We start from the raw sequence: 24,392 nt of genomic DNA on the forward strand, positions 1-24,392 counted from the left end.
TGCCTTATGAGGCAATGACTTTGCAGGCAGCGTTTTTGCACAAAGGCACCTCATGAAACTGATTTCGGACAGGCTTCTGAGGCAGCGTAACGGTTTAATGATCTACAACAAAACAGAATGAGTTTTGGTGATAACTAAACGAATATTTAATTACTATAATACTGATTTCTCGCTAGAAATAACATGAAAAGTGCAAAAAGTTAGTCAGAAATATACATTTACACACAAACTGATCACCAAACGCAACTTTCAGACGCCATCTTTATTTTTTAGCTCAACCGTCATGGAATGGAACGCACAGGATTGTGGGATATCAAAGGCAGCGAAGGATACATCTATGATGCCTTCAAAATTCGATCAGAAGAAGGTACCTCCGGAGACAGGAAGTAAAGCAGAATTTGGGTGCTGTGCAGGTAAAACCTGCAGTCTTTAGTCTGCTTGTTAGTGCGTCTGCCTCCCATGCCAGAGACCTGGGTTTGAGACCCACTCGGAACAAGAACGAGGTGTAGCGGTGAGGACCTGAGAAAGGGGTTGCAATAGAGCCTTTCGCACCGCTTTAGTTCCAGAACTAAATGTACAGTACTAAAGTACTCTGACAATTTTGCGCTAACTATTTCCCAGTACCATTTAAAGGGTTGCATTCGCACTGACAGTGTGTACGAAGTGGTTTTTTCTCCGAGGACAGAGGAGAACACAGGTTTAGTTTCTGGTGCACTTCCTCTCCAAACGTGCAAAGTTGTTAATGTTGTGACACGACAAGAAAGAAAGCGACAGTGTGTACTAAGAAGTGACGTAAGCCGATCGACAGCGTCGTCATTTGTGCGGGTGTTCAACAACAGAAACAAAGAAGAACAACATTAACAACAGGAGGATGGAGGACGCTGTGATCGGAGCTGTGTTTTTGTTGTGTCTCGCGGGTTTCACAATAATGGACATGGAAAGTCGACGTATACGTAAAGCGATTGAAAGAACGGAAAGGAGGACTAAGAATCTCCAATGACAACTGGCAGTGCTACATTTGCCTGCACTTCAGTGTCCGTCCATCTATCGCTGTTCTCCATACTTGCAAAATAAGTTGACACGATGTTTACAGTATGTTTACACAGCGTTTTAAATCATGGCAGGTGAGGGCGTTGTACTAATCGTTTGGCCAATCAATGTCACGATTAGTACCAGTTGTGCTGGTTAGACCCAGCTCCGGAGTAGGAGCTAATTTGGTTCTCGAAAAAGGCAGTCCGGTACTAAAATCGCTCCCAGTTCCGGCGGTGCGGGTTCCCGCGGTACGAAAGGCCCTATTGGTGCTGAAACCCGGGATGGAAGTGAGATTTAGAGGGGTGAGTGTAATGGAGGCCAGCGAGTAGGTGCTGTGCAGGTAAAACCTGCAGTCTTTATCCTCCTTGTTAGTGCGTCCGCCTCCCATGCCGGAGACCGGGGTTCGAGACCCACTTGGAACAAGAATGAGGTGTGGGGGTGAGGACCCGGGAGAGAGGGGTTACACCTTGGAATGCGTCCTCCGAAGGCAGCATTTTAGAGCGTTCGGACACAGCCATGGTGAAAATGGTTATTCATTCTGTGGAAGTTATTTATTATGAACAACTTGCTAACAGCCGGTTAGCAAGGAAACCTCTGATACCAAAAGTGCAAAAAATACTGTTATTACGGAAAATACTGTTGAGAGCTTTATCTAAACAAAATCTAAACTTAGGCGTTCTGCTTGAACAACATGCTGATGGAGTTCTCTGACAAAGTATCATAAAATAAATGATGCATATTGTTTAAACTTGAGGCTTTATCAAACAATTTAAAGTATGTGGTGCCCAAACGAAGTACAAGAAGTGTAGCCTACATGACGTGCCTGTTGATAGTGTGGGATGTATGATTTAGATGGGCAATATGGCCAAAATCTTATATCACAGGACAGGTTATTATTTCAATTTCACGTGGGGGTTTGTTTCGGCTGGGAAGCGTGCAATCTGTGATCGAGTACATTTGCTGAAGCTCGCGAAAGACTGCAATCGCTTTCTTATGCACGGTGTTTTTTTAGGTTTCACTTTCAACGCATACAACGCATGTTTCAAACATTCGGGATAGAAGGAGGCATCAGTTACTGTAGAAGATTTGTCGACTTTACAGTGAGGTTTGACTCTCCCATTGTCAATCCAAGATCTCGGCAAAAAATGTTTTATACACCTTTTGATGGAAATAAATGTTGTGATGCTCCATAACGTTGTCGAGACAATGCCACAACGAATGCACAATATAATCAAAGCTAAAGGCAGTCCAATGGAATATTAGAGTGTGCGACTTGTTTTTGGCCAGTCAGTGTAAAGTCAACTCCAGCACATCCCAAAGACTTTCAATGGGATTAAAGTCAGGACTCTGTGATGGCAGATCTTTCACAGTTTCAGCATGATGAATCTGGGCATTGTCATCTTGGAATGTGGACATGCTGCATCAGTTAGGGTTCAAATAATTGTTACCAAACATACAAAATGGCAAAAACATATAATTAACTGCAATAATGATGACTCAATTCTAAATTCTTAAGTATTTGCTTTTTTAAATCCAGGCAGTGACTTTTTTCCTTCTTTTTGGCCAGGCGGTGTCTTTCACAAAATTATTCTTTTTACTATATTTACACTGAAAAAAATGTTCATTATCCATTATCATTACCCTACATTTTTTTAATTGGATGAATGAAACATTTTTTCAGTGTATATAGCCTTTTTGAGCACAACAGACTTCTTTCAAAAAAATTGTAATCTTAATTTTTTCAAACTTTTGACTGCCATTTATTGCACATACATTTGAACACACCTAGTTGATGAAACACCTTAATTTGGCCACCCTCTCCAATAATAGCACTGTATACTGAATAATAGGGTGGCCAAACAACAAAATGAACTCATTAGTGAATCTTTGATTTATGGAGGTCGTCTGGAGCGTTTGCACACAATTGGAGGACACCTCTGACACAGAAAAGTGCAAAGTCATTATTAGAATGGAAAAGGGACTGTTAGAAGTGTACAGCAAAAATAAACACACCGAAACAGGCTTTCTGCTTCTACTGATAGAGTTCACTGACAAAGTGTCAGATACGAAATTATTCAGTTTAACAAATTTGAGCCTTTATCAATCACTTTAAAGTATATTAAGTTAAAGTAGCTGTACACATAGCCTAAAAATACTCTTACAATACAGTTTTGCAATCCTCTGAAAACCTAACTTGTATGTGCTTGCCTTAGACAACTGCACTGACAATACAAGAAAAACAAGACCACTTTACAATCAAAAATCTTTAATGGTAGTCAGTCCCACCATGTTATTGCATTAAATGCATTGTCTGCCATGTGAGAAAAGGACTGGAGGAAAGGCGAGGAACGTCCTCCTGAGGATCATTTACAAACACAAGAACATTTCACTTTATCATGCATCAGTGACTTTAACACTTTAACTTCAAAAAAGCACCTCACTGTGTTGCAAAAGGCCTCAATGAGTACTTTATCATCTGGATGTCGTTATATAACACCCACATTCCAGACTATCAGGCATGGTTTACAGATGGGCGTGGCTTGAGATCCTTCTGTTCTTTCAGCTTCTGTATCTGGATATAAAGGGTCAAGGCTCAACACAGACCAGATGAAGACATCTGACTGCTGCGCCCACAGCCGCAAAAATGATTTTCTTTTTATTTATTGTGTTTTTATTGGTTGCATATTTGATTGGTCATAGGATTTTTGTTCATAGGAAGACCTTCACCGGCACTGCCAAACTATATGGGAAAACCGCCATTGTAACGGGTAGGTGACTTTTCTTCAAAAGTTTGCACTGTGCAAGATTTCTCAGAGGTTATTCTTTCAGAGCTCAGCTTAGATGTTTCTCCTAAAATCCCTTAGAAGAAATGAAAATAGAATATGAAACGCAAATATGACAAGAAAAAGTACGAGACACTGTTGGAGATCTCTTCTTTAATATTACTGGAGTCTTTTTTTCTAGGTTAAAAATCTGAGCAGCAGGAGACTAAAATAGCTTATTACATTTTCATTAAATTAAATTTTGTGATTTTAAAGTTGTCATATATGCTTTCTCTTTCCTATAAAGTCACAGAACTGCATGTAATAAGAGTTAGGGTGTTTCTTCTAAATGTATCAGGGTTATCATAATAGTTTAAAAACCAACAACTGTTAATTAAAATAAAGGTGAAATAAAATCAAATATAAATATTGAATGAAAACTTATAATAATGGAAATTAAAAAATAAAATGTAATAAAAAATATATTATTATTAAAATATCACTGAAACAAATTCATGCATTGCATGTCATATAATACAAATTAATACTAGACAATATAAAACAAAACAGAGTTTTCTATGAAGTAGAAAAAAAGCAATCAAACCTACTAAGAACCCTCAGCAAACTTTTAATTTTGTAAAGTTTTAAAAGTGTGACTTATAGACCCAGGGAAGTCGTGTATATTAATGAAATCTTAAAATGCCATGTACGTTCTATAATGAATATCCATTTTTCTGGTTTCGCTTTGAATATTGATTTGGACAATAGGGGTTTGGAGTCAAAATGTTGAGAATCACTGTTCTAAATAAAGTTCAGCAAGAACAAATACTTAACATGAAGCTATGACTCTGTACCTGTCTATGCTGGAACAACAAAGAATACATATTCCATCTGTTGTGTCTGACAGGTGGCAACACTGGCATTGGGAAGGCGACTGCCGCAGAGCTGGCCACGAGAGGAGCCCGAGTGATTCTGGCCTGCCGCAGCAAACAGAGAGGAGAAGCAGCAGCACAAGAAATCAGGATGGTGAGTGAAAGCTCTGATTTAACTCTGGTCTGGGAAGTTGTCACAGTGAATATTTCTAGAGGTCTGTTAGTACTGACAGTCTCAAAAAACTATTAAACATTAAAGACATGAAAAATATCTTTGTCCCAGTTCATTAATTATTAAGCTATAACTTCATACTTTATATATTGTACAAACATTGTAACTGATAGAACATTCTGATATTTTGCTTAGGAAACTGGGAATGATGCTGTGATCTTCATGCAACTGGATCTTGCAAGTCAGAAATCCATCCGATCTTTTGTCGAAACCTTCCTGAAAGCCGAGCCCAGACTGGACCTGCTCATCAATAATGCTGGTAAAACTAAAAAAAGCAAACCTAACCAGCTCCTAAACCTGTAAGGTTAAAACTTCAACATACATAAACCATCTAATATATTTGATCAAAAATACAGTAAAGCCGTAATATTGTGAAATATTTTTACAATTAAAAAAATACTTTCAATCTTACCCTGAAAGTTTCCACAACAGTATGCTGAGAAAAGCTGCTGAAAATTCAGCTTTGCATCACAGGAATTAATGACATTTTGCAATATATTACAACAGATATTTTCATTTGTAATAATATTACCATTTTTTACTGTATTTTTGAGCATAAGAGACTTCTTTCAAAAACATTGAAAAATCTTATTCCAAATTTTGACTGGCAGGGTAAGCTATTATTTGTTACACCAGCTATGATACCTGTTTGTTGTGTTGTTAAGCACTGGCCGCTCCAGGACGCACTGAAGATGGCATCGGGATGATCCTTGGTGTCAATCATATCGGTCCATTCCTGTTGACCAATCTTCTGTTGGAGCGTCTCAAGGAGTGTGCGCCCAGCAGAGTGGTCAACGTGTCATCTTGTGGTCATGATCTGGGCACTATTGATTTCGACTGCATCAACACACACAAGAAGCTCGCTCTGGGATCATCTGACACTGAATTATTCAGGGCCTACACCCACAGCAAGCTCTGTAATGTGCTCTTCACTCATGAACTGGCCAAGAGACTGGAGGGAACCAGCGTCACATGCTACAGTCTCCATCCAGGTTAGTGATCAGTGAGAGTTTGCAATATGTATTTATTTATTTTTTTTGCCAAAAACTATTCATAAATCTAAAACATGCATATAATGCTTAATAGATCAGTGCAAAAAAGGATCTTCGGTGTTTCTTTGCAGAAACATTAGCTGTGGGATTGGTATTATTGCCATAAAAGTTGTCACAAAAGTTTTCTGGAGGCAAATTTTTCCTTTTCAAGACCAATTGAAGAAAATTTAAGGAATAAATTAAAGGGTATACAAATACATCAGTATGTTCTCTAAATGCCACTTCCAACCTATCTCCATTACTTTTTCATTCATTTTACACATAAAAATAGCTTAACTAGAATATGGAAATAACTGTTACTGTATCTTCTGATCACACTGTACAAAAATTATGTTCTTCCCTTTTTTTTTGTAGTTTGAGTTAATTAAAAAAAGTAGATGCAGCAGTGACATAAGAAGTCTTGTTTCTGAGAATTGTATCAACATGAAGTGAATTTATGATAAAAAGGAAAATATCAAATCCATCAGACGCAGAAAAATCAACTTAATTTCCTTAATTTTGTTAAATGTCTCAAAAAACAAACAAAAAAACAAGACTGCATATCTTCAGTTTGCATCTCAAGTAAATGGATAAGGATGTTTAGACACTTGTATTGGAAAATAGGACAAAAACACAATTTATAATTTTTGCAGTGAATGCAACATTTAATGCCATGACTTTCTGCTCCAATTTAAGACCTTTTAAGTCCTTAATTCGTGGAAGGGCAAATTAAGACATTTTAAGAACTTTTCAAGGATGCGCAGAAACCCTGAAAACAGCAGGGATCCAAAAAAAACAACAACAACAGGGAAAAGTCAGAAGCATCTAGCCCGTTGCATCCATTTCTCACCCTGTTTTCCGTGTTTGATCTGTTTCAGGGTCGGTGAGATCAGAGCTCGCCCGTGACATCAATGAATGGCACACACACATTATCAAGGCTATTATTAGCAAGTTCTGGGCGACCGACCCGGTGTCTGGGGCTCAGACGACGCTGTACTGCGCACTACAAGAGAACATCGAGCACCTGAGCGGACGATACTTTTCTGACTGTCAGCTGGTGCAAGTCAAGCCTGAGGCCAGAGACGATGGAATCGCCAAAAAACTGTGGGACGTCAGTGAGAAGTTATGTGGCATGGCTTGAATACACAGGCGCACACATTGCTGTGAGTAAAGTACTGTAATATCTCGATTTTGGTATTTTTTCTTTTGGTATATTATGTGTCCTTCAGACAGAGTCAGAAATATCATAATTACAAGTTCTGAGCACACAAGTGAGTGGAAAGCAAGTCTGTAACCAGTGCTGTTAATCACTCAACTTTTATATTTAGCTTCACATTTAGTTGTAATTGAAATTATTTTTTTGCATAATCAAATAAAAAATGGAGAAATATAAAACCATCCATTTAAAGCTGTTGATTCTATCTATATAAAAACATATATTTTAAGTGTATAGCAAAATATGCATACATATACAAATATACATGTATGTGTGTGTGTGTATATACATACACATATACATATACATATACAGTGGGTACGGAAAGTATTCAGACCCCCTTCAATTTTTCACTCTTTGTTATATTGCAGCCATTTGCTAAAATCATTTAAGTTAATTTTTTTTCCTCACTATATATATGTATGCCTATTTTGAAACAGCATAGTGAGACCGAATGGATTACGTCATTTGATTTGGACTCATTTGGTGCAGTATGGAACTGGGTGGATCTTTTGGCATAATCTGGTTGCTGTGACTCTCCGATTGAATTTTCTTTACAGCATCATGGGTAATGTAGTTTTTCACTACACATAATTGTTTTAAAAATAAGGCTTTGACTAATGCATATACCATTAAAAAGCCAATTTCTCTATGGAGAGTTTTTACTTCCCAAACCTGACTGTTGAACAGCATTACACTATGTAAACTGATGTTCTTCGTACTGTATTTGGTATAAAAAAAATTAAAAATAATAAATGACAAAGCCATTTGTAAATGTATTAAACCTGCAATTTGTTGAGACAGTAGTGCCTTTCAGATGCCCCTCAAATGGTTGAGGCAAGTGCTTTTTAAATTCTACTTCCTTAAATGCCAAACACAAAATGCACGACTCTCCCATTGTACGGCTTGTAAAAACAAGTACTGTTTTTTTGTTTTTTCCCCATTTTATTTTGGCAAGGTGCAAAGGACAAAACCAGACATGTAAGATGAAACCTGCAGCAACAGGAAGTGGTTTAGTCCAATAGAGCTGCTGTCAGTTATATGAGCACAGTTAGAGATATTATACTAGCTTTGTACAATAAAACTGACCTGCACACCCATTCACAACATTCAGATCAAGTGTCAGCAGTGACATGGCAGTTGTTCTGCATTCTCAAGGAACTTGGATTGACGGAAAACATGCACACCCCACATACATCAGTTAACAAGGTGTGCAAACATTACAGCCCTTTATGCTTGATGCAGACCTGTTTATATTAATTTTGAAGTATATAAAGCGTATATAATTTCAGCCCAAGCAAAGCTTATTAACATTGACTTTTAATACAGAGTCAGAGGTGAAAGGCATGAAAGAAAATCATAATTTATCCTTTGATGTTGCCTAACTCTCCTTCATATTTCCACATTAAAATTGAATTAAAAATATATCTTGATTCCTCAATTGTAAATTGTGTCAAGACAGGTGTCTGCTAAATGAATAAATGTGACTACGCTAAAGTATGCAAGCTCAAGATGCAAATGGATATGTCTGGCACAGTGTTATTTTAGTATCACTCAGGTACTATTAAAGTTTTTATCATAATATTTGAATTAGTTTTTATTTTTATATTTTCCATTTTTTATTTCTGGTTTTACTTATTTTAGTATGTTATACTAATGGAAAATTACAAATGCTGCTTTGGGAATTAGCTGAAATAATAAATAAATATATATATATATATATATATCACAAACTTCTGTCTACTTGTTGCAAGCATGTGGACCTACTCATATTTATCATATCTATCCAGATTTTTGCATGTTCATTCACTCAAAATGTGCACTTCATAATTTCTGTTATAACACAAGGGGCCCAATTACACAAAAACAGCCCCTGAAACACCACTGAGATCATTTCTAGCCTAAAGCACAGTGTCTATATGATCCTCTTATCAGACAAGTTCAGGTAGGGCATTATAGGACAAAGGGTATCAATGACTAAGCACCAGTTCAAACTTTACCTTAAATACCAATGCGTGACGAATAATAAAAAAAGAAAGTATTCTTGATGCATATGCAATAGAGGCTCTTTTGTGAAAAGTTCCTTGATTATTACGCCGGAATGAGAGTATAGTCCTAGCCATATCGGCCTAGAAAATCGCAACTTTTCATTTTCCGTCGGTCTTAGTACACGATGTAACTACAGAAGAGTCAAGTTTTAAATAGGAAAAATATAGAAACTCTTTGGTCATTTTTGAGCAAGATGCTAACGGTCTAATCAGATTCAATGATCTATGCTAAGCTACAGCTAAAAGTGCTACCGCCAGACCCGGAGATCGGCTGAATGGATTCGAAAACGGTAAAACTCAACTGTTTAACTCTAGGGGAGTTGCCAATTTTCAAAAATAGTGGAGTGTTCCTTTAAATAACAGTATTAGAGATAATAAAATAGCTCAAGTTTAAGTATATAACAATAGTTCAATTAGCATAAATTCCCAAAACTAATAAACATCGTGACAAAGTGTACTATGACATTAAACTTGTTTATTTGTTTTGTCGAGCTGTACAGTGTGTGTTAGTTATTAATTTTCTGTTTCATCTAAGACCTGCTGTAGATGGTCATTGACGGTCTTTAGCTGGTGCTCTGTTCCCATGATGCACCTGGCTTCCATCAACATGGCAGGCATACAGGATGGGCCATACTGTCAGACAAAAGACAGAAATGAAATGAGAAATGGACCAAAGAACAATAAACCCCACAAATCCCATAAAATATGACAAGATGGTTTGCTTGTACAGCAAGTTTATGCACAGAACTCAATAGGAATGAAAGCTCAACACCAAACCAACTAGCTGCAGACTTCCTCACCGTTTCCACCTCATCCGGATGAGCTTTATGGTGCTTCAGGTACTTCCTGTTGAGCTCCTGCAGGTTAGTTAGCAAAGAGGATCCTTCTCTCAGAGCTTTGAGTCTCTGTTCCATCTCATCATGATCTTTCTGAAGGATCCTCAGCTTTGTCTTTCCCCTGAAACCAGAAATTCATTTCAATTTAATAGTTATACATTCATTACTATGAATTGAACGAGCAATTTTTATACAATAGTATAAAAGAGAAAGGAAAATCCAGTTTTCCATGATATGGTCCCTTTAGAATAACAAACCTCAAATGTAACATCAATTATGTTTACTTGTCAGTGCTTACTTAATGAGCTCATTATTGGCTTCCACAAGTCTGGTCCTCTTCTTATTAATAGTGCTATTGATCTGAAAGAGAGAACAATACAGTTAATAGCAACACTGCTATTCAAATAATTTCCAATCAAAAGTTTGGAAAAACTATTGTGAAAATTATTAAAATGTAAAAGAAATGTTTTATTTGAATGTATTTTAAAATGTAATTTATTCCTGTGATCAAAGCTGAATTTTCAGCATCATTACTCCAGTGTCACATGATCCTTCAGAAATAATTCTAATATGCATTTAAATTTTTATATTTCACGATATTACTGTTTTTACTGCATTTTGTCAAATAAAAGCAATCTTGCTGAGCATAAGACACTTATTTTCTAAACATTTATAATTCTTCCAAACTTTTGATGTGTAGTCGGTGTATATTGCCCAGATGAGTCATGCAATGGAGAATCACCTTGTTATTTTCCCTTTTCACATTCTTGAGTTGCTTTGTTGCTGTGATCTATGAATAAATTACACATTTTTATAATTATGACATCAGCAACATTTATTTTATGTGAAAAGATCTGAAAAACATTCTCACTATCTCTGAGAGCTGCTCCTCAAACGAGCGACTGACAGCATCAATGGAGCGTTTGACTGCTTCAGAGTTTATGGTCTGCCTGCAGAAACCAGTCAAAATATTTAAGCATAGGGCTGGGCGATATAGCTAAAAAAAGTATCAATGATATAATGTTTCATATCGTTCGGTATCGATAATTATTGACATTTTTTCTAACCTTTTTTTAAAACAAAGAGCAATAGAAAAAAACTTTTAAATTTAACCACTGTATTTTTAAATTAACCCAATTTATTGAGACAAACAACAAATATTTTTTGTTTTAACAGTCAAACACATTAAAATTTAACAAATATCTAATTTCTAATGTTTTATGTACAGATTAAATAGGTCTTAAGGAAACTTTTGGCTTGTCTCCCGAGATCACAGGAGGGCGCAATGAGCAAAATAATGCAGCACATTTAAATTGTCAACGCAAGGAAAAAAAGTGTCTAAAAAACCTGCATTATGTCTAAATTAACTCATATAAATCAAATATAATTTTGTAAATTGCATAAACAATTATGAACAAAACAGCATCATGTATTCATGCATTGCTTAATCCAAAGAGCCGAAGCGCCATTCACTCATATCATTCGGTATCGATAATTATTGACTTTTTTATAACCTTTTTAAAACAAAGAGCAATAGAAAAAAAAGTTTCAATTTAACCACTGTATTTTTAAATTAACCCAATTTATTGAGACAAACAACAAATATTTTTTGTTTTAACAGTCAAACACATTAAAATTTAACAAATATCTAATTTCTAATGTTTTATGTACAGATTAAATAGGTCTTAAGGAAACTTTTGGCTTGTCTCCCGAGATCACAGGAGGGCGCAATGAGCAAAATAATGCAGCACATTTAAATTGTCAACGCAAGGAAAAAAAGTGTCTAAAAAACCTGCATTATGTCTAAATTAACTCATATAAATCAAATATAATTTTGTAAATTGCATAAACAATTATGAACAAAACAGCATAAATTCCATTCGAAGAAGGTGTACCGTCGATAAATATCGATACCGTTTTTTCGCCCAGGCCTATTTAAGCACTTGACTTCAGTTAATTATTAAGACACTGGATTGCTTAGCGCAATTCACACTTACTTGTACTGAGTGACAAACTCCTGAAAACTATCGAGCACCACGTCAAGATCAGTTGGACTTTTCAAATCCCTGGATTTTTTAGAGGGGCCAGCTCTTTCTGGAGAAATACGATTTACATTTATGCATTTGGACAACAAAATTTACATTACATTCAAGGTAAACATTTTACCAGATCATGCATTCCTAATAGATTTTTAAATCAAAAGTTTTGCAATGTTATGATTCACTTCTGTGCCGTTCGGTTGGTTTATGCAACCTATATTTTTTTTGAAGTGCATTTAAAGAAAATGAATGGGGAAAAATGCTGCCAGAACCATGACAAGCTTCACTGCACACTATTAAAGCATTTGATGCATATAAATTAAGAACACCACACATTTAAAATAAACAACTTTACAACTGTCTTTTAAAGTTTGTTTAGTACCTGATGAAGTTGAAGATTTCCTTTTCTGTTTGTGGCCATTCTGCCGTTGACTGGATGATCTCCTCTTTCCCCTTATAGACTTCTCTTTGCTTGGGTGCTGAAAAGGAAAAACTGAATTAAAGGGCCATATTTCACGTATCATATAATATGTAGATACTGATAAATGAAGATATGAGACATACAAAACTTTCATCCTCGTCTGTCAGCTCCTCTGAGGATGGAGGTGACCTCTGCTGTCTCTGAGCCACTCCTAGGCTCGAAGAAGTTTCTTTTGCCAACCTCTGACCTTTGACTGCTTCCTGGGAAAATGAGAAAAAAAAAAAAAAAATTCGAATATATATATATATTCCAAATACATCACTTTTCATTTCTGCCATGAATACACAACAGTTTAAAAAGTATAGACAGCTAAAAAATTTTAACAGATAAAACAGGAAAAAATGCAGACGAAGTTCAAAATCAAGGCATTAAAGGAATGGTTCACCCAAAAATTATAATTTGCTGAAAATGTATTCACCCTCAGGCTATCCAAGGTGACGAGTTTGTTTATTCATCTGAACAGATTTGGAGAAATTTAGCACAAGTAATCCATACAACTCCAGTCCATCAATTAACATCTTGTTCAAATCTGTGTTTGTAAAAAAACAAATCCATCATTAAGATGCATTAACTCCAAAAAAAATTGCTTCTGGTCTTCTTTCCATAATACTGCTTTCTCCAGTGAAAAAGTGGTCTTGTCTGAATCAGGACAGAAATATGTAGACAAATATTCAGTTTTTAAGTGAAAACAGTCCAAAACAGTTAAAAATATGTGGAATTTGATGTGAAAGGACAACAGGGGATGGACTTTTTCACTGGAGGAAGTGTTAATATGGATTATGGATTCATATTTTAGCAGAGAGCAACGGTTTGAAGTTACAAACATCTCAATGGATTGGTTTCTTACAAACACACATCTTTTCACAAGACAGTAACTGATGGACTGGAGTCGTGCGGATTGCTTTTGGATTATTGTGATGTTTTTATCAGCTGTTTGGACTCTCATTCTGACGGCACCCATTCACTGCAGAGGATCCACTGGTGAGCAAGTGTCAAAATGCTACATTTTTCAAAATCTGTTCTGATGAAGAAACAAACTCATCTACATCTTGGATGGCCTTGAGGGTGAGTAGTACATTTAAAGCAAACTTTCATTTTTGTGTGAACTATTCCTTTGAACTCTCACCTTGGCTCTGTAGCTTGTGGGGATTGATGTTCTTTTCTTTCCTGCATTATCTCTGCCTTCTGATATGGTTGGCAAAGGTCTGCCTTTAACTTTTCTGTAATGACACAGAAAGCCTTTACGTTATTATACCGAAGCATAAACATAACTGCGTACCAGAAATGCCTTTAAAACCCTTTGATCTCACAGGACCACACTCTACCTTACTACTGATTTTGCTCCTTTATTTGTTGGCTGAGGTGGTTCCTGGTTCTCTTTGGATGAAGCTTTCTTATTCAATGCGTCAGAAACAGCTTTGCCTATTTTCTTAGCCTGAGTAACTGCTGTCTTATCAGTGTCCGTTACACTAAGAACAGGCTTCCTAGCTCGCAGTCGACCCAACTTCTCTGGAGCAGACTTTTGGTTCTGTTCTGGTCCAGGACTGAGATCTTCTTCCAAAGCTGTGCTGTGAAGGGGGTTCCCTGCAAAAGACAGCAAGAACTGCATAAAGTCACTTTTGATATTACTTTATATTACTTTCAGACGTTGTTTTCAAAAAGTGATGACCACTTGCTTTTTATGCCATCAATATAACAACATTACATTTAGCTTTTCTCCCCAAACTACAGTATGCTTATTACAGGGTTGTCATACCATGAGGAGAATACTGGTCTCCATGAAAGAAACTGGTTTTCTCTATGGATGAAATGTCCAGGGGCTGTGGAGACTCCACCGCATTATCACTGCTCTGTTTTGCACCCTAAGAAAAGACGGAACTTAATTAACAACAAATTCTTTCAATTGTGTCCAAACTTTAAGTGCATATTATTGCATATATCATGGTTCGTACAGATACTGTACAAATAAATTCCAGGACTTTTCAAGCACTACTTTTTTGGTTTTCAAGGACTACAGAGATATCACTCATCAAACAATATTTTTTACTATCTTTCAAATTCTAAAAAAGGTAAATAGATAAATAAAAATTAGGGCTGTCACAATTATTAAATTTGGCAGAGGATTAATAGTCTAAAATATATGATTATGCTGCTTAATTTCAGTTTTAGAGCTTTGATGATTAATTGTCTTTTTTAGGGCTTGGTCAAACATTTTTTTGAGCGCTTCATTCATTAAATAATTGTGATGAATTGAATCCTTTATAAGTGATCATTTTACAGTATAAGACTACAGTTAACACCGTTAAATATTAATTTATTCAATTCAGTAAATAACTGAAACAATCACAACAAATTGGCCAATCATAGAAAAGGCCTTAAATGTATAATTCATATTATATATACACGTATATAAAACAATCCAGAACGCAAATGGTATAAGTCAGCAGTTTTGAACGGATGACAGCAAAGTTTGTCTTGAAAATGTCCTACAAGTCATGGGGAAAAAAGGATGTTATTCATAATTTCATATCAAATAAATAACACTATATGGAAATAAGTGTCTAACAATGAAGATAAATCTCTCTCATGCTATTATTAAGAGTTGTTTTTCTTAATTTTTGCTGTCACACCATAAGACTCATTTACGGTACAGTTCAGTAAAAATGTACAAAATAATAAAAAACAGCGAAAGAATTGACAAAGTTAGTGACCCCTTATATTTTCTCAAACATCAGACTTCACACTACATAAATATATGTATTTCTTCTTCAAAAATGGTCTTTTACAAAAAACATTTTTACTGCCTATTTATCACCTACCCACACGTATACAAGTATTATATATGTCATATTAATAAGTTACATTAAATATTCTATTATATACTAAACAACAACAATAAAAATATAATATTTGTCATTACATAACATTAACATTGGTGATATTAATATTATGTTTGAGGAATAACAAACAATAAAAAATAAGACAATCTAAGAAATATAATATATAATACATGTATAATATTACATATATGCCATACTACTATGAAATATTACATTATCATAAAGAACAAAAATAAATTCGTATAAATACTGGTGGCACTAAAATGACATGTTTCAATAATTACAAGTAAAAAATATATATATACAAATAATAAGTATAATATAATCATATGAATATTAGACACTATATTTTATCTCATAAATAAGAACAATAAAATATTTGTTATCGCATAATATAAATGTTGGTGATATTAATATTATTTTTCAGGAAAAATATAGCGTAAGTTAATTAGGATTCAAACATTGAACAGCTGAACTCACCTGCAGCTCCCGCTGAACAGCTCTCAGTGCTTTCGCCATCCTACTCATCTTCGCATTTATTTATTAAATATAATGATAACGTTAGATAACATACTCACTAACAATATGTATAAGCAAAAACAATGACGGACACAAAATCTCCAGAGTCGGAGAGTGAAGCGAGTGGTGGAGTGGTATTTTTACCGCGAATGTTTGAACGCTTAAACTGTAACGTACCATCTCAGAAACGGGGGACAGTGAACAATCTTATGGTGTACAATTTGTTTAGTAGAAACAAGTAGAAAGGATATTTTACCATTAATTTGTATATATAAGCTAATAAAATGGAAATTAAGAAAATCCATTCATATTTCACACATTATTTTTTTTTATAAAATAAAATATACTATTTAAATGACCCCTTCAATCGTACAAGGAAGATTCCTTCCCTGTTTCGTGGAAAGCAAGCAGGGCGGAGCACCACGTCATTTCCTTCCTGACTGCCCTCTGCTGTTGTGGTGCTGCTGACATGATTATATCTATTTAAATTCATTATAAATCCATTTTTAAATGTACGTGTTTTATTACAACAAAGATGTTCTGTTTGCTTTATGCATAATTATGCATAATTATGTATAAGCAAAATAAATGTTTATATTAATAGATGATGTCTATTTACAGTCATCAAAACTCTGAGTCCATTCGGATGTTTAGATGTTCTATATATTATTTTCTTTCGTATAAATGAATAAATAAATAAACAAACCCTTTCTCATGTTGTGTATTGTGGTCTTTGGCCCCCTCCAGTGTCAATTCACTGCAGTGACCCTTCTAGTTCACCCTACAAACGCCATGCGAGTGGAAACACTAGAAGCGATTCTTTCGCAACCACTTCCGGTCTATCACTCTTTCAGTCTGGAGTGGAAATACTGGAAACCAAAGAAGCTCAGAGTCGGAAAGAAGGGAGGTAAGAAAAAAAGAAGAAGATTGTACCATGGTGGACAAAAGAATGTGTTCAAGCAATTAAATCTCGAAATAAAGCTTTTCAAATGTTAAAAAAGAATCATAGTTTTCAGAATTTTATTGAATATAAAAGGAAGCAAGCGAATGTAAGGAGAATCATCAAATATACAAAAAAAAAGAGTTTTGGAGGAAGTTTTGTAACACTGGGAAGGAAAACAGAAATAGGTCAAGTATGGGGAATGATAAAAAGAATGAATGGGATAAAAAGAGAGTGTGGTTGTCCAATTTTAAGGGATGGAGATACAACAGCTGTAAAAGATGAAGAGAACGCAGAAATGTTGGCGGAAAATTTTGTTAAAATACATAAATCAGGCCATATTAGTGAGGAGGGAAAAAGAGGAAGGGAAAGGACGTTGGAGCAGTATAAAGAGATAATACAGAATGAGGAATACAATAATGATCAACTAAATATGACATTTACGAAGTCAGAGTTAAATCGAGCTCTTAGAAAAACCAGGAAATCAGCTCCAGGTATGGATCAGATTTGCTATTTAATGATAAGTCATCTCAGTGAATTATCCAAGGATGTTTTATTAAAAATGTACAATAAAATTTGGGAGGAAGGAAAATTACCACAAAGTTGGAAGGAGGCGGTGATAGTTCCAATACGTAAACCTGGGAAAGATTGTACAAATCCAGGAAATTATAGACCTATTGCTTTGACGTCTAATATTGGTAAGATAGTGGAAAAAAATGGTGAATGAAAGGTTAATGTATCATGTGGAAAATAAGAATTTTTTATCCAAATATCAGAGTGGTTTTAGGAGAGGGAGAAATACAATGGATCCGGCTGTGTGTTTAGAACACGAAATAAGAAAAGCACAAATAAATAGAGAGAGTGTAGTGGCGGTCTTCTTTGACATAGAGAAAGCATATGACATGATGTGGAAAGAGGGGATGTTAATCAAATTATGTAAGTTAGGTATCAAAGGTCAAATGTATAGATGGATCAAGGATTTTTTTATCAGGAAGAGCAATAAAAGTGAGAATAGGAAATAGTTATTCAGAAAAGTTTGTGATTGAAAATGGAACTCCACAAGGAAGTATAGTGAGCCCTTTATTGTTTTCCATAATGATAAATGATGTATTTGAAGATCTGGATAATGGGCTGGGGTTTTGGCTCTTTGCTGATGATGGGGCAATCTGGAAAAGGGGAAGGAATACTGACTTTATTGTTAAAAAAATTACAGGAGGCTATTGCAATAGTTGAAGTATGGTCATATAAATGGGGTTTTAAATTCTCAGTTGACAAAACAAAGATAATGTTTTTTACAAGGAAAAAAATTGGAAGTGAGGTAAAACTAAAAATTGTATAATCACCGGAAGGCTTGCGGCAACCACGTGACGACCCAGGGCTGGACTCCGTTTCATCCACGGTGAAAGACGATCCGGCGATCCACAGCGCGATCCACAGCGCGATCCACAGCGCGATTTCCTCAGCGACCAGCACAGATCAGCTCCAGGCATGACGAAGCAGATATTGTCCTCTTTTGGAAGGCCAAAGAAAATAGTTTCGCTTTCACAACGAAACACACAACGCCTTCACGACATGGCAGTGGCGGCAACAACAATACTACAGCGAGAATAAAAGTTACGCCTTCTTTTGAGAAAGGAAAAATTGAAATCGCATCATATGACCCCTTTAAACAGTGAAGGAATCGTTGTCATGATGTGAAATGTTATTATTCACCTTCATGTCATTTCAGATCCGTGTGACTTTCTTTCTTCCTGGAACACAGCAGGTGATGTTTAGTAACATGGCACTGCTCTTTCATGTAAGGCAACAGCAAAAGCACACAGCAAACAGGAACGGTCAAAAAGCACAACAAAACACCTTATATGACTATATGTGCACTATATTTCAAGTCTCATGAAGTAGTTATACGGAATTTAACATGCTCTCAAATCTTACTTGCTCTGCTGCATTTTTAAACTTGAGCAATTATGACGCATTTGACATCATTTGACATCATTAACATGAAAGTCTGCACAACATATCTTGTGTCCATGTTAAATATATGCTCGCATTGAATAGAAAGATCAGCGTGAACAGTATTCAAAACATCTTTCTTTGTGTTACACATGAAGTCACACAGATTTGGATTGACATGAGGGTGAGTAAATAATTTTGGTTAAAAAAAATGATCAAATGGATATCACCATACTTACCCAGTTGATTATTCACATTATATTAAGACAATTGTTCTGTATTACAGGTTTTCTGAAATGTTGTTTAAATATGCAAACAAGGCATTATGTAATTAAATATGCAATGATTTGCATACATTTCCAGAACAGAAATCTGAACATTGAATAAAGCCAGACTCAAAGTTCTTGTTTAAATTTGAAATGTGTTGACATATTAGAGTTAAAGGTTTTTACAGAAAGGATTTTGGATTTCTCTTTTTATCACTCATTTAAAAAAGATAGATAGATAGACTGTAAAGTATGGTCTATGTAAGTGCTGATGAAGAAGAAAAAATTCATAAAAAAAAAAAAACTCTAAAGCCATTACAGATATGTATTGTAGTTGAAATCTACAGAAATGTATAGATAAAGTGTAATAAAATAATCACTTAAAGGGTTAATTCACCCCAAAATGAAAATATCAGATCAAATGAAAATGCCATCGAAACTTTTCTGAAGATAGTCGGATACATTCATATAAAACACCCGCGCCGTGTTATGATTTTGAAACGTGCAGTGCTCATGTTTATTCAACGAAGTCAAACACCACAAATAAATCAATGTATGGGAAACTGGTAATGTATATCGAAATATCGGAAATGTGTTTAAAAATCATATCACCGTTATTGAAAAAAATTATATCGCGATACATATTGATATTGAATTATTGTCCAGCCCTAGTCTGAGCCATCGGATTTGATCAAAAATATCTTAATTTGTGTTCTGAAGATGAACGAAGGTCTTAGGGGTGTGGAACGACATGAGGGTGAGTAATTAATGACAGAATTTTCATTTTTGGGTGAACTAACCCTTTAAATGTGTATTTTGGCTTTTTTTTTCACTAGTCTGAGAAAACACATTATAACAGCAAAATTTACTTTAAAATTGACCAATGAATGAAAAAGCATAGGTCTTAAGATAATAATGCACAGCATTTATCATCATTTATATATATATTTTTATTTATTTATTTATTATTGTTTATCTTGCCATATGACAAACAATATATAGGTTAGGTTTTAGGTTGATATGGTTCAGTAGCCTGATGTCCTCCTGCCCTCTTTCTGTCTGGGCCACTTGATCTGTGGTTAGGCAACGCGTCTTATCTCAGCAGATAATGACGTAAAATGGTTTCAAAAGATTAGACTCTTACCTGAAACCACTTGCCAATAAAACACGTTTGGATTGAATCAACTCATAAAACTTATCAAGATACGTTTGACTGTTCTTATGCTTTATTTTCTCTTTCTTACAGCTTGAAATGCTGTTGATGGGTGTTTACCTGGATTGCTTCTGCTGATCAGTCCAATGCTTAGTTTCCTATGGGGGTGGTTACTACTATGGACCCAGATTCGGCCCAGCAACCGCAGGGCAAGTTGGGTAATGGTGGCCATGCGCTAATAGGGGCCAATCTGGGTGCTCGGGGAAAGCACTACGTGTGCGGCTCACTTGCTGCGTTCACCAACATCATCGTGACCTTTCCTATTCAGAAAGTGTTGTTCCGGCAGCAGCTTCACGGGGTCCGAGTGACCGAAGCCGTCCGCCAGTTGCAGAGGGAAGGGTTGAGACATCTCTACCGAGGGCTCCTGCCTCCACTGCTGCAGAAAACCACCACCGTGGCCATCATGTTCGGCCTGTATGAGGATTTTTCCCGGTTGCTTTTGCATTATGCCCACAGAAGTGGTGCGCCTGAGCTTGTTACGCGGAGCGTTGCTGCCGCGCTGGCCGGGACGGCTGAGGCTGCTCTTACGCCGTTCGAAAGGGTGCAAACACTGCTTCAGGATCACAGGCACAACGGGCGTTTCAATAACACCGCCCACACCTTCCGGACTCTCCTGCGGGACTATGGTGTGAGGGAGTGCTACCGCGGGCTGGTCCCGGTTTTGTTGCGAAACGGGCCTAGTAACATTCTGTTCTTTGGCTTGCGTGGGCCAATTAAGCAGCAGCTGCCTGATGCCCGAACCCGTATGGGTCACATGGCCAATGACTTTGTGTGCGGCGGGCTGCTGGGGGCAGCGCTGGGTATCATGTTCTACCCTCTGAATGTGGTCAAATCTCGAGCTCAGGCTCAAGTCGGGGGCAAGTTCGTTCCTTGCCATCAAGTGCTGATGACGGTGTGGCGGGAACGCGGCGGCAGCATCGTGCTGCTCTTCCGCGGAGCGACGCTCAACTACCACCGATCTCTTCTGTCGTGGGGGATCATCAATGCAACTTACGAGCTTCTCCTGAAAGTTTTCTGAAGACTGGGGGTGGATGGCGGAGTGCACTTTTTCTGAAGTAAGCCAAATTGTTTTTTTTTTTTTTTTTTTTCCTCTTTTAAAAGAGGTCTGGACACTGCCAGCTCCCATAGTGCACTTAACATCTGCACTTTAAGGGATAGTTCACCCAAAAATGAAATTCTGTCATCATTTATTCACCCTCATGTCATTCTAAAGCTTTCTTTTTTCTGTGGAACATGAAAGAAGATATTTTATTGTTTCTGGTCCCATTGACTACCTAGTAAGTCATACAGGTTTGAGGGTGAGTAAATGATGACAGAATTTCCATTTTTATGTGGACTGTTCCTTTTGCATCTGCACTTAATGATCTGTACATCCATGTGCTGATAACTACATATAAAGTCCACCCATATTACTTGGCTACTATAAGTGTTGTGAAATATATCGCCACATGTCCTGGTTCTCATATCAGTTTTTTAGTGGCTCTTTTACTCACTTTTTGGGGGTCTGTGGAACACGGATGGAGAAAGCACAGAGTTGCACTACTGACAGTACATTTCTTCTACTTTTCTGTAGTTTTGTTTAAAATACCTGATGCACAAACTCTGAACTGGAGCATTACAAGCCATGTGTCATTGTAAGTGTTACGTGCAGGTTGATCGATGGTTCGTAAATGGGTGTGACTTGTGGACCACACAAAGCGAGAGACGTCTGTACAAGCCCATGATGCTAGTGTTTTTGCCAATCAGTAAAAGTCCTGATGAATTCAAAGATGTGATCATTTTCATGAAATGCTATTTTTATGTAACCAGTGTTTTGTGACATGAATGACATTTTCACATTGTTGTGGGTGGAAAGTAAACAAGTAATTCCACTTATTGCGTTCTGGGTGTCATTACTGAACCGTTTATGATGCTTCAAAGTCAACATGAGATCAAAGCAGACTATTTATTACTTGTCTGTTATGTTATGTGTAATTTTTCACCTAATATTTGGTCTTTTGTATACCTAAATATTAGGTATATTATTGGTATAAATATGCTTATTAGAGTATCTGTCCTTAGCTTAGCAACATGCTAACACCATTCACTTGACATGAGGAGAGTTATTTGTCTATGGAGCTTATAATATGACAAAACAAATTGAATTTGTATTGTGTAAATTAGAATTATTGACGAGTGTCATTTAACAAAACTGAATATTATGTGGCATTTAACAGTTCTGAATTTAATTTACGCAATACAAATTCAATTCGTTTTGTCATATTATACGCTCCATATTTGTCAAGGCGGGTGTATTTGCATAATGCTTTTCACAATATACATATTTGAAGGCAGCTTTACAGATTATATTGTAATATGTATCGCTACCCTGATGGAAAATCTCATGGTACATGATTTTGTTCAAATCACCCATGCTATTGAATAATTCTTTATTTGTGTGGTTTGGGAAGTTGCATTCAAATCAGTCACTTAGAAGGTTGCATTTGAGTTAGGTTAGGATGCTGCTTTGAAAGTAGCTGTAGACCACTATGCAGCGGACTACATTTTGGAACAGCAATTTTTCTTTCTTTTCAAGCCTTTTATCATTCACACACTTTAAAGCCCTGTACTTAATTATGTGAAGCTGAAGCTGTGCACTTCCCTCCGTTCTGTTCGGACAATGTTAACCTCCGGGGGACAGAGAAAGACACGGAAACATCCCATCACACAGGGTCAAATGGCATTCAAGGACAGATGCTTTTAGAGCCATTTGGCAGAACCATCTCAGGGCATCATGTGGGAGGCTTTTCCTTCTCTGAGCCTTGAGTAAATCCCAGGGATTGGTTTGGAAAAATATTCTAAACGATTATAGGTTGATGGAGGCAGTAGACCAGACGTTTTATTTGAATTAAAAACATTTTGATTCTGTAGTGGCTCCTGCTTTCGTACAAGTACCTATGTGTTTCACAATTGCGATGCAATTTAAAAACTTGAATAGATTTTTATGTTTTCTTTAGTAAATTTGAGTAGTGCAAAATTGGCCACCATAACAGGGTAATGTTACATGGTTGCTTGGCTGTTCTGGGTTAAAATATAAAAAAGGTCAATGTCACATTTAGCACAACTCAATGTGGGAAAATAATCAGACAAGAATGATATACATTTTGATTTTAAGATCAAATCATGTTTTTCTGACTGCTCCAGGTTGTATACATTCATAAATAAACAAAAAGAATGATTGGTTCTTTTAACTTTAAAGGGATACTCCACCCCAAAATGAAAATTTTGTCATTAATCACTTACCCCTATGTCGTTCCAAACCCGTAAAAGTTTCGTTTGTCTTCGGAACACAATTTAAGATATTTTGGATGAAAACCGGGAGGCTTGTGACTGTCACATTGACTGCCAAGTAAATTACACTGTCAAGGTCCAGAAAAGTATGAAAGAAATTGTCAAAATAGTCCATCTGCCATCAGTGGTTCAATCTGAATTTTATGAAGCGACGAGAATACTTTTTGTACACAAAGAAAACAAAAATAACTTTATTCAACAATTCGTCGTCTCCATTTTAGAGAATATCGACTGAACGTAATCTGCGTATACTGTTCTACTTGTCTGTGTCAGCCGCACCACACGGATACGTTTTCTACGTTTATTTACGCTTTGCTTTGAACGAAAACAGCGTATCCATGTGGTCAGAGGCGGACTTAACCATTAGGCAAAGGTAGGCGACCGCCTTGGGCTTCCAAAAGCCAAGGGCCCCCTAAAATGCTTTTTATATGCGAGATGCGCGTTCAGTGCGGACGCACAAGTGGTTGCTGTGGTGTTCATTACCACGACAACCGTCTGTGCGTCCGCGTTGAACGTGTTTCTTAGCAAAAGTAGGGCGATGTAGAAAATGGGGACGGAATCCCGGAATCTATTCATAAAAACGGAATTTACTGTGTAACAAGGAATGTGACGGAATGAACGGCGCAGACGCGCTTTTCTTTTGCCAGTTTGCTATTTAAGCACACGCAACGCTCGCAGTTGTCGTCTGTAGTAGCTAAATAGTAATTTTGCCATTTAATATTCACATACACTAGTCCATATCGCGGTTTGATTGAAGTGTACTGAATTGCATTTGATTTATT

General features: G+C 36.4%; 3 protein-coding genes across 5 annotated transcripts; 2 read left to right on the top strand and 1 right to left on the bottom strand.

Moving 5' to 3' along the window:
- Positions 1–3,618: 3,618 nt before the first annotated feature.
- Positions 3,619–7,332, top strand: dhrs13l1 (dehydrogenase/reductase (SDR family) member 13 like 1). Its single transcript, XM_016485565.1, has 5 exons — positions 3,619–3,800; positions 4,702–4,820; positions 5,034–5,157; positions 5,564–5,890; positions 6,808–7,332. Exons 1-5 carry the CDS (start codon positions 3,677–3,679, stop codon positions 7,068–7,070), a joined length of 957 nt encoding a protein of 318 aa, XP_016341051.1. The 5' UTR covers positions 3,619–3,676; the 3' UTR covers positions 7,071–7,332.
- A 2,326-nt stretch (positions 7,333–9,658) lies between these two features.
- cenpu (centromere protein U) lies at positions 9,659–16,065 on the bottom strand. The gene is made up of 12 exons (XM_016485566.1): positions 15,870–16,065; positions 14,306–14,411; positions 13,875–14,133; positions 13,676–13,769; positions 12,633–12,749; positions 12,451–12,547; positions 12,027–12,123; positions 10,901–10,979; positions 10,772–10,819; positions 10,328–10,389; positions 9,994–10,150; positions 9,659–9,826 (listed from the first exon to the last, which is right to left on the bottom strand). The coding sequence occupies exons 1-12, from the start codon at positions 15,915–15,917 to the stop codon at positions 9,707–9,709; spliced, it is 1,284 nt and encodes a 427-aa protein (XP_016341052.1). The 5' UTR covers positions 15,918–16,065; the 3' UTR covers positions 9,659–9,706.
- A 2,505-nt stretch (positions 16,066–18,570) lies between these two features.
- On the top strand, positions 18,571–22,151 carry slc25a51b (solute carrier family 25 member 51b). 3 transcript variants are annotated; one of them, XM_016485550.1, is made up of 2 exons: positions 18,571–18,985; positions 20,314–22,151. In XM_016485550.1, the coding sequence occupies exon 2, from the start codon at positions 20,381–20,383 to the stop codon at positions 21,296–21,298; it is 918 nt and encodes a 305-aa protein (XP_016341036.1). In that variant the 5' UTR covers positions 18,571–18,985; positions 20,314–20,380; the 3' UTR covers positions 21,299–22,151. The 3 variants fall into 3 exon arrangements, with proteins under 3 accessions (XP_016341036.1, XP_016341037.1, XP_016341038.1); XM_016485551.1 differs by having other exon boundaries at positions 18,576–18,613; XM_016485552.1 differs by having other exon boundaries at positions 18,583–18,646.
- Positions 22,152–24,392: the final 2,241 nt, after the last annotated feature.

The sequence above is a fragment of the Sinocyclocheilus anshuiensis genome, unplaced genomic scaffold (assembly GCF_001515605.1).
Source record: "Sinocyclocheilus anshuiensis isolate Anshui unplaced genomic scaffold, SAMN03320099.WGS_v1.1 scaffold189, whole genome shotgun sequence".
Lineage (NCBI taxonomy): Eukaryota > Metazoa > Chordata > Actinopteri > Cypriniformes > Cyprinidae > Sinocyclocheilus > Sinocyclocheilus anshuiensis.

Excerpts from the sequence above, each read along its gene's own strand:
- dhrs13l1 (XM_016485565.1), top strand. The coding sequence starts at position 3,677 with ATGATTTTCTTTTTATTTATTGTGTTTTTATTGGTTGCATATTTGATT. Across the intron at positions 5,158-5,563 it reads CCTGCTCATCAATAATGCTG|CACTGGCCGCTCCAGGACGC; the intron begins GTAAAACTAAAA and ends TGTGTTGTTAAG. Across the intron at positions 5,891-6,807 it reads ATGCTACAGTCTCCATCCAG|GGTCGGTGAGATCAGAGCTC; the intron begins GTTAGTGATCAG and ends GATCTGTTTCAG.
- cenpu (XM_016485566.1), bottom strand. The coding sequence starts at position 15,917 with ATGAGTAGGATGGCGAAAGCACTGAGAGCTGTTCAGCGGGAGCTGCAG. Across the intron at positions 14,412-15,869 it reads CTGTTCAGCGGGAGCTGCAG|GGTGCAAAACAGAGCAGTGA; the intron begins GTGAGTTCAGCT and ends GTCTTTTCTTAG. Across the intron at positions 12,750-13,675 it reads CCACAAGCTACAGAGCCAAG|GAAGCAGTCAAAGGTCAGAG; the intron begins GTGAGAGTTCAA and ends TCATTTTCCCAG.
- slc25a51b (XM_016485550.1), top strand. The coding sequence starts at position 20,381 with ATGGGGGTGGTTACTACTATGGACCCAGATTCGGCCCAGCAACCGCAG.